The sequence below is a fragment of the Kryptolebias marmoratus genome, linkage group LG21, assembly GCF_001649575.2.
Source record: "Kryptolebias marmoratus isolate JLee-2015 linkage group LG21, ASM164957v2, whole genome shotgun sequence".
Taxonomy (NCBI): Eukaryota; Metazoa; Chordata; class Actinopteri; order Cyprinodontiformes; family Rivulidae; genus Kryptolebias; species Kryptolebias marmoratus.
The window spans coordinates 17,744,218-17,754,284 of record NC_051450.1 but is presented as its reverse complement, the minus strand read 5'-3'; the positions used below and the strand labels follow the sequence as shown (position 1 = coordinate 17,754,284).

The window sequence follows — 10,067 nt, the reverse complement described above, 5'->3', positions numbered from 1 at the left end:
GTCTCTCCTTCACTCGGCTGTATTTAAAGACCACCCAGTTCGTCTCTGTAAATTAGACACCCAGAGCTGCAGGATAAGCTGCCAATTTGTACTTGCTGTGGGAAGAATCCCTTTAAAACCTCCATGATTTCACCTTTTGAAACAGCTTACAAGCGCGATTTGGCTCTCGGTGGATCTGAAATGTGTTGCGAGACAAACTGCACGTAGGGTGAACATCCTAACCCTGACTCCCGTAGAAGTGAAGAAAACAGTTGGAAATTAAACATGGTCCTTCCACAAATTTCATACTGAAAAACTTCACTTTTTACTCAAATTTAAACACAATTAAGGAGTAGTTGGTAAATTATTTTTGTCCTGTGTTTTAGAGGGGGAACGGATTATTTCAGACGGCTAAAATATTTGGTTCCCCCCTTGTAACTTCTGCAAAAAAAGAACAAATGTCTCCAAATTCACAGGACTTGTTGTCCATGATGAGAGGAATAAACACAGTTAAAGACTTGTTGGTAAATTAACTGGTTGTTGGATAAATAATGATCTAAATAACATTCAATCCAAATGTTATTTAGATAAAAGCGAAATACCACTTCAGGCGGAGAAAACCCGCATAAAAATATTACAACAGTTCATTGCAAACCCATATGATGCACTCCATCCACTACAGATTACATGTAGTCTGACACCAATTAGGTGTTGTGATGAGAAGCTATTTTATTTTCTGTTTTTCAAGAGTAGTCGAGGGAAGAACCGAAAGCTAAACAACGTTTTTTTTTAAAAACTAAATCAATGACGTCATGACATCGGTCAGTGTGCGTTCACGCCTACGGCCGGTGTTCTGATGATCACAACAGTCAACATTTTTGATTTCCACCCCTGATCTCAGCTACTACCACTCCAAATTTTAGTTCAATATCTGTGAAATAGACTGAATTATAGCCATTATTGTGTTTCATAATTTCAATTGGCTGTGGTGGCCATCTTGTATTGGGTTGGTTCAAAACGTTAATCAGTTGTAGAGGTCTATCCAATTAATATTTCCTGAAAATTTCAATAAGATTACTCCATTGTTTCATGAGATATTTTGGTAACAGACACACAAAGGAATAAACAGAATTGTTTGCTTTCACCAACAGATGTTAATTAAAAACTAAAACCCTAAATTTAAACCTTGATTCGGTAGATGAACCAAAAGTGAACATCGTGACAAGTTTGTCCATCTCTTTTATACAATTAATGCAAAAAAATACTGCTACTTCATTTTTATTTTTAAACAAAAAATTAATCTGGAAAAAAATGTTTTCTATATTTTACTAAATCCATACTTTTTACGCTGCATAAAAACCCTGCTTATAAAACTCAACACAATACTCAGTCAACATGTTGTTTTTTTAGAATATAGTTTTATTTATAATTTATAATTGGCAGATACAAAAAACTCTTGAACTGTATCCAAAATGTGCAATAAATCATTGATATTTTTTTTTTGCCTCCAAAAGAAAATACAAAAAGACTATCTACTTTGGAAAAATTGTCAACCAGTGTAAACTGGAGTGAACTGGTACTTCTACAGAGGTTCTACTAATCACTACTAGTTCTCTTTGAACTGACTACGGTCGCTCTCCCAAGATGACAAAGGTCGTTATGTGGACACACATCTACAGCGGTGACATTCGATTTTCCCGTTGTTAAATACAAGAAAGGCAATCATATCCGTAAGCAGCACAAATGTGTGAAACACGAAGGAAACTGTTTCAAACTGTACCAAGCTGATCCCGTGAGAGAGGGTAAACAAAAAGTGAAGGGCACGTCCAAACATTTTGACGACATTTACCTTCACTCGTCAAGATGCACAAATGACGACAAAAAGAGGAAAAAAAAAAAAAAAGCCTGTTAAGTGCTTAACAGCTAGATTAAAATGGTTCTGCAGTCGGGAGCAAGCATCAACCTCTGGAATCAAACGTCGAAGGCAATAACGCTTATTTATGAGCTAGTTTTTCAGTGAACTCTCAGCAGCAGCGTACCATCTGAAACTGGCTTCTGCTCGCCAAAATCCGATGCACGTTTTCAAATAAAAACAGGAATACGATGAAAAGAATGTCGTATTTTTTAAAAGAAAAAGGATATCACCTTCACATTTCAACTCAAACACATCCACACTTGAAAAGAAAGAGGAGAAATTTAATTTACATCCACATTCTTGCCATGACCCCACACACCAACCCCTTAATCTCACAGATATGATAAAAAGAAATTTATCATAAGATCTTACAAATAAATGGGAGTTTCGCTTTAGAAATCTAAGGGGAGTGCAAATTATATGTCAATGTAAGATTTTTTTGGTACCACTTCCTAACAACTGCCCCTTTATAAAAGATTTATTAATACTTAATAGGTTATTTAAAATATGAGTTTATAAACTCTGTATGAAGTATTATTAATCATTTATAAAACAATGCTCATAAACTGAAGCAGGATCAAGTGCTATACTTTTAATCATTCAGGTAAAGATAGGACTTCTACAATACTGTTCGTAAATGGTTGTTAATGCTTTAATAAGGGTTTACAAACACATGAACAATCTATGTGAAATGCATTAATAAGCCCTTTATAAAAAGGGACCGTTGTTAGGAAGCGGCATCTTCTTTTTTTACGTTCCCAAGATTTCTGAAAATGAATACCCCAAACAAGTGTACATTCCTTTTGTACAGTCCTGTCCCCTGGATGGCAAGAGTCACAAAAAGAAAGCACGAATCACTCCAAAATGACAACAAAGAAAAATACATTTCTTGCAAAATCAAGTCCAGCCCATCATGTTTACATGTGACAGAAAACCCCCCCTCTCTACACAGCCCAAACAAACATCGTTAAAATCCTTCATTCCTATACAACTCAAAGCATAAAAAAACCTCTTTAAACATGCAACACCGTTCAAGGTTCCTATCTAATTCTGCTGTGCTAAATTCATGGTAACTTCCTCAGACACTGACAGATATTTTCAGCTAACTACAACTACGCCATAAAGACCTACCAAAGATGCCCCGAACCGTTTCCCAAATACTTTTTAAGGACATTGCTGTTTCAAAAAGAAAGAAAACTGATGCTCATTCATTGTGTGAAAACACAATTCCCTGTCAAGTATCCAAATAAAGCACTTGTGTAGCATAATGTGTGCTCTTCCCTTTAATACTATCGGCCCAGTGGAGATATGTAGAGTAAAACAAATAAATAAATTGAAAAGGAAACAAATGCGATTTTGAAAAAGAATACATTCTCAAAACTAAAATTTGTAGATTTGATGAAACTTTTGTTTTATGCCAAGACCCTGATAGCACTCATTTATTGTTTCCCAACTTATTAAGATTTTGTTTTTAATCTGGTTCCAGGTCAAAAAACAGCCACAAGTGTCTAAAAACGTTGTGCAACAGATCCGTTTTCAGCTGTAAGGTGAATGACGGCGATACTCTTTAAATGCAAACTGCCAAACGGTAAATTCAACTACATTTCTCTTCACTGCTTCGACTTTTCTTCTGCTCGTTCAGCGTCTTTAGCTGACGGTCTTAAAGCCGTTCACTACATGCAGACACAAGCATCACACGGAGGAAACAGTTGTTAGGCCTGAGCTGAGGTGCAGGTTTTGTAACATTCCTAATGCAGAAGGTTTTACCCAGAACTGTGAAAAATATTGTGTTGATGTCCTTTGCACGAACAGCACAACATAGAAATCCAGCATTTTCAGTACCATTAGGCTAGAACAATATGTAATGACAAAATGCAGCTATATCATTTAAAGCTACTTCTCAGACCCAACTGCTAAAAACCTTTGAGTGATCAGCAACGTTTGGACATCTTTTGCTATATGCAGCCTTTTTTTAATACATCAACTCTGAAATGTTTTGATGTAGTGCTTTGGTTGGTGCAGAAACCATTGACTAACAAGTCTTTTAATGTTTATGTTTGTACACTATAAAAATGACATTCAATAACAGCCAATACTGTTCGAAAGAACCAAAAACGAGGAGATTTGCCATGGAAGAGCATGACAAGAAAATACTTCCATCACATATATGATAAAGTCATATCGTTGTCTTCTAACTGCAAAGGATGAGTCCTACTTTGCAGTTTGATTATGCTGGAAAAAAAATAATAAACCTGATATGCAAAAGATGTTCCAAACTGATCAGTCTGCTGGAAGCTTAAACCATTTTTTTTGTTTTGTTTTGTTTTTGCTTTTCATCTTGAAATAATTTCTGCAGTATAAAATTAAAATGATAAAAATGCATACGTTTCTCAAATTTGGAGGAATTTGTCCAACTCGCTCAACTTTAGTGCAGATCACTTACGATAATCTGCTCGCTTTGCTCTGCTGGGTTTGCATTCATAACCAGACATCACAAAGTGACTAATATCTGCATTGACTGAGATTAAACTACAAATACTTGGCTGTACATCTTTGTAGAAGAAAATGTGCTGGCCTGTATTAGTGGGAAAAGAAAGAAAGCAGTGGAATGGAGGACAAAAAATAAAAAATGACACTTAGACATCAGTCAAAAAGTACTAGAACCAATCATCTCAAGCTGTGGTTGTCTGTAAACCTTGTTTAAATCTCCTAACTGAACACAAAAGTGCAAATTGCTACGACTGTCCGGTCTGTGTCCTCAGTAGTGCTTTTCCTGCAGATAATCTTTCATCTTGTTAGGTAGGGGCAGTTTTTGGATAAGGTCTATCCTTGTGTATTGCCTAATGACAAAGCGGCAAAGATACTGCAGGGAGCGCACTTGCATAAACCGAGATACTGGGTTGGTTAGTCTGACGGGGTACGTTGCAGACCCTGGGAGGCGAGACCTGGAGTAACAAAAGGCTCCATTCTCTGAGTCTTTGATAGAGTGTTCAATTAGATCAACAATTGATGTGTGTCCCTCTACATCAGGCTGCTCGTAGAAGCTGAATCGTCCGTTGGAGTGTTCAATGCGGGTGTGGAGAGTTTTGCTCTGGGACCTGAAGCTCAGGCTGAGCAGGTACCTGTCGTCCGAACTGTCTCTGACCAGGAAGGACCCGTCAGCCAAGTTGACCAGCTTTTCCTCTGCCTCCCATCGTGTGATAGGACCCCAGTACCAGCCCTGCCGTGCGAGCTTCTTAAGCTCCTCAGTCAGGCTGGTCACAACCATCGGCCCACTGCTCTGGACTGAGTCATAAACCCGACTGACCCCGGGAGCTGAGTTTGGGTCGAAGTTGAGGTGGTGTCGCACTCTTTCAGCTACCTGGCTGTCTGAGGAGCTGAAGCTGGAAAAGGTCAGAGGAATATGTCCATTACTTGACAGGGGTGGCAGGAGTGGGGACAGCGGAGGTGGGACTTCTACTCGAGAGCTTTGGAGCATCATACCAGCAGAACCAAGAAGAATACTATTAACTGAGGTTTCCATGAAGAGATCTGAAGGCATCCCACTGACCAGTTCGTGTTCCTCCTGCCCCTGGTCTGTGTGGAGGGACCCACTGTCTGCCTCTGTCACCACCTCCATGGGAGTAGGGCTGTCCAGGCAGAAGGAGTGAGACCCCTCTGGGTACATTCCTTCATCTAAAGGCATTGTGTACTGGATATAGTCCTGGGGTGTTAACCCCAGCACCACAGGCACATCATTTTCATCAATGTTTAGATGCAGCTCACCGTTTTGTGGTTGCTGGAGATTCTTTAGAGACTCTGCTTGGTCCTGAAAGAGCCCTTCCATCTGGAAAGTATGAAATTCTTTCCGAACACCATTTAAGCTGGGACTTGGACAAGGAGAGTGGACCATGGCTTTAACCTTTACCTCCATTTTGATGCACGCCTCGTCTGAGTTGACGGACCGCAGAGGCCATGGAGAAGGGCTGTAATGGTGACTCCGTAAAGAAGAAGATCTGAGAGGTCTCTGGGCTTTCACCTCAGTGCTGATGGGCACAGAGGAAGATGAAAAGGTGTCATCATCATCCACTGAACACAACGCAGATGAGCCACCTTTTACTTTCGCCTTCTGCTTGTTAGATAACCTTCTTTTTAAAGAACCCATGAGGCCCTCACTCTTTGAGCGACTCTTATTCTGGCCTCCTTTCTCGTCTTCACAACCAAGATCACACCCTGAAAGCTCTTTGGTATAACAGCCCCCAAAAAGCGAGTCCTCCTTAGAAAACTCTGTTGTGACTGAAGGCTGCTGGAGCATAACAAAGTCACCCTCCTCTTTGCCCTTTATGTTGAGGGACTTGCGAATGGTCTTAAGGCTTATCTTCTTCATTCTGACAGGCCCTCCAAAGTGGGGGCATGGGATGGCTCTCCTGGTATCCTGATGAAAGCACTATCCACAATGTCCTCCCATCAGGCCACACGAAACAAGTCATCCATACAGTGGAGCCATGAATCCCTGAAGAAAGAAAAAGACAAAAAAAAAAAAACTTGCTTTGTTTAATCACAGCAGGTACAGAGTGAATGATGACATTTTTTTACATATATTTAGGCAATACTTGTGTTTTATCTGGTCTGTGCAATTTTTGAATTTAAAAAGAACTACCATCTGAAAGACAAAACTTTGGCTCATACTTCACTTTAACAAATGTTCCAGACACACTGCAGCTAGGTGATGGAAAGTTTTAGAAATTCTCTTCTCATTTTTTACTCTAACAATTAGCACCCATGAGGTTTTGATGCCAAGTGTGTGTGTGTATATCTATCTATAATCTAGATAGATAGATAGATAGATAGATAGATAGATAGATAGATAGATAGATAGATAGATAGATAGATAGATAGATAGATAGATAGATAGATAGATTCTGTGCAGTATCATTACAGGTGTGAAGCATTATTAGTGCCATTATTAGTGGGGAAGAAACACAGCTGCTGTTCCCTGTCCTGTTAGTTTCAAAGGCAACAAAGTCTCTGCAGCACCCACTTTGTGTCTCAAAAACTGCAAATTTGATCCGGTGTCAAAAGACTATCTCGTGTAACTGGCTACATGATCAAGGATGTGTATGCACACTAGTTTTCCCTTTAAACACTTAGCTCCTCAATTACATTTGAATATCAGAGCATGTAATTACTCTCTCGGAAATGTCAAATCAATCAATGTCAAGGATGGTGTCGGGATCTGATCATTTCTCGGTGTATTTGATCACAAATTTCATTATACAATTGGTGCAGTCTATCCTAACAATTAAGCTTGTAGCAAGCTGAAAATTAGCCCTAATTTGGGCATTTCTACTCACTGAGCACAGCAGCCCTAATGTCACTACCGTGCAGCTCATTCTGTCGAAAATGAGTAGAAACACCAACCAGTACCAAAAACACCATTTTCTTTTGTAAAAACTCTGAATAGAGAATATTTTATGACTGAGTTGTGAAAATGTATAAATAATGAAAATGTACATTTGCTAAAGATGTTTTTTTACAATCATGTGATTGCTAACTACGTTTTCCATCTCCTGGCTGCATGCAGAAAGTCCATCTTTAGAGTTAATGACAAAAGTCCTTCCGTAATATTTGGAGAACCTCTTATCATGCAGCAGTATTTGCACACGTAACATCATCATAATAAAGTGAAAAGACTACTTCCTCACTGAGAAAGAGGCAGAATGTCAGAATGGTTGTAACCTAAAACAAGCTTATTATTCCAAGTGCAAGATGCAAAAACAGGGTCTTTTCTAGAGATGCTGCCACAGTTTAGCCCCTAAAATTCACATATTTTATTTAATTAATTACTTGTTCTAATTTCACACATGCACTATCTTCCTAAAAGCCATTCAGTGCTACAGAAGACTGCATGCTAGAGCAGAGATTCACATCATTTGCTTGGGACTTCTTGCAAAGATTACACAGCCAGTAACCTAATCACAGGTTCAAAAGACCAGTCATAATGCACATATAGGGTTAAAACAAACATTATAGAGCCAGCTGTCTTAGAAGAGGTCCAAAAGATCAGTGAGCATGCACATGTTAAAAAAAAACAGGAACAACTCTACATCTGCTGACTTGTATGTTTAACGTCCACCAATTCGTCAATGTTGCAGATGCAAAATGTTGACATCGGGTTGCCTAAACGGATGCTTTTAGCATCCGGTATAAAACAGACAATTTCACATTATGTTTCTTTTTTTTGAATATGGTCTTACATCCTCTGTGCTCAAGACAAAATTGCCCTTTTGTATATGCTACATCAAGCATGCACTGTGCCATCAATATATAGATACTATTAAAAATACAACCTAGCACTTCTTTCATAGGCAAACAGACATGACTACAGGCCCAAATAAATGACACGCTCAACAATAAAACCTTCCAAAGTTACATCAATGTTACAAGTTCTCAAAAATAATTATGACCTTTTCTTTTGCCCAGCTAGGCTATATAGCTGTTCCTGTAAAACGGGACTACAGCATTTAGACATCAGACCCATGAAGCTCTTAAACAAAGCTGCTTGATAATCAAGACAGCTGCAATCTGATTACTCACCATTATCTGCAGGAAAATGGGGACTCGGTTGGTTGGGTCAAATTCCACCTCCACCCCCTTTCATTTGCTGCTGAGGAGTAAAAACAACAATAAATCTAAAATTATTTACATCTAAAGTTGCAAGGGGATGCATATATACGCATAAATACATATAACTTGTGGAAATGATGTCTAATAAACCAAAGTTGAGCATGTATGCCCTGACCTAGAAAGGCCTAGAGACATGAGAGCATGCTTTTAGCTTAGCTGCGCTTGTTAGCTTTCTACTTTTTTTAAATTAACATTTAAGCATTTATTCTAAAATGCTTCGTAAGCTATTTAATTTGCACCAGAGAAATTGTACTAAAACAAAAAAGTTTTCAGAAAGAGTCGCCTCTTAATATGACACAGCTGGGCGAACGCTAACCTAAATCTGCTAGCATGCCCACTACAAAAGTAATTTTTAATCTCAGAATATGTCTAAAGAAGGACGGGAAATCGTCTCTTACCTGGTCACTTCAACCTGTATAAGTGGGGAAAACAAACCAAAGCGTTTTTTCCTCTCTCTGCGCTATTTCTTAAAAAATAAAATTAAAAAAAACCCTTCGTTTAAGGATTGGCTCCTTGACGATTGTTGGCTAACGTTAGCGTAGCTTTGTTATCGTTTTATCTCGAAAACATTAACGCCTCCTTCCTTTCAGTTCGCCTCTTCGCCAAAAACAAAAAAGTGTGAGCACGGGCGGATTTGCTACTTTCCCTTAAACACGGGAGGATATTAAAGGTACAAAGGTACATTAAAGTGGCATCTTTTCATCTGGGTTGGCTAACTCTTTGTAGCTCTCGGCCTCTTCCTTTCTTCCTTTGTTGCCTGTTGAATTGTGGGAGCAGAGTCAGTGAACGCATCACATGCAGCGAATCACACAGTGTTCACTTCCCACAAGCCATTACACTCCCAAATCATCATAAACCAAACAAATCATTGCATTATTTAAAATAAATAACATGTAACGTAATTATTCTGTTTTTTGGATTAAATCAGTTGAACACAAAGATTACTTAAAGTGTTATAATCTATTTAGAAATCATTAGAAATGATCATTTATTTCTTCTTTAAGAGTACTAACATTAAATGACTGCTATATTTTTCCACATGTAGGACGCACACAGAAAGTGAAGGTTCTAAATAAAATGGGGTTATGTGGAGGGGTTGTGAGCAATTAATATCTTATCTGTGGTAGATAGCTGTAGCTTGAAAAATAAACGGCCTAGCATTCGTTGAAGGAATGCATTATTCGTGCCGATGTTAATGCAAGAATTTTAGACTAAACACGTCTAATGTTGGGACATGACAGGTTTAGCCTTTACCGACAAACCTTGAAAGTAACGTTATTCGCTGTCTGAAGCAATATCATAAGATGCCACACTCAGATTATGTTTTAAAAGACACTTAGCTATTATCACATCACATTTTAGCACAATATCTGCTAAACTGAATGACTTATAACCATTAATGTCTTTGCTAATGCTTAATAGCAAAGATATTGAATGCAGCTTCTGAATGGTGAAGATCTGTACTATGGGACTACTATCATACATGAAGCATGAATAAATTTGTTTT

General features: G+C 38.4%; 1 protein-coding gene across 2 annotated transcripts; it reads right to left on the bottom strand.

The window, feature by feature from the left end:
- Positions 1 to 2,089: 2,089 nt before the first annotated feature.
- Positions 2,090 to 9,328, bottom strand: LOC108230511 (suppressor of cytokine signaling 6). Of its 2 annotated transcripts, none has more exons than XM_017406811.3 (3): positions 8,959 to 9,328; positions 8,471 to 8,540; positions 2,090 to 6,386 (listed from the first exon to the last, which is right to left on the bottom strand). In XM_017406811.3, the coding sequence occupies exon 3, from the start codon at positions 6,258 to 6,260 to the stop codon at positions 4,653 to 4,655; it is 1,608 nt and encodes a 535-aa protein (XP_017262300.1). In that variant the 5' UTR covers positions 6,261 to 6,386; positions 8,471 to 8,540; positions 8,959 to 9,328; the 3' UTR covers positions 2,090 to 4,652. The 2 variants fall into 2 exon arrangements, with proteins under 2 accessions (XP_017262300.1, XP_017262301.1); XM_017406812.3 differs by having other exon boundaries at positions 8,471 to 8,537.
- Between the last annotated feature and the right edge of the window lie 739 nt (positions 9,329 to 10,067).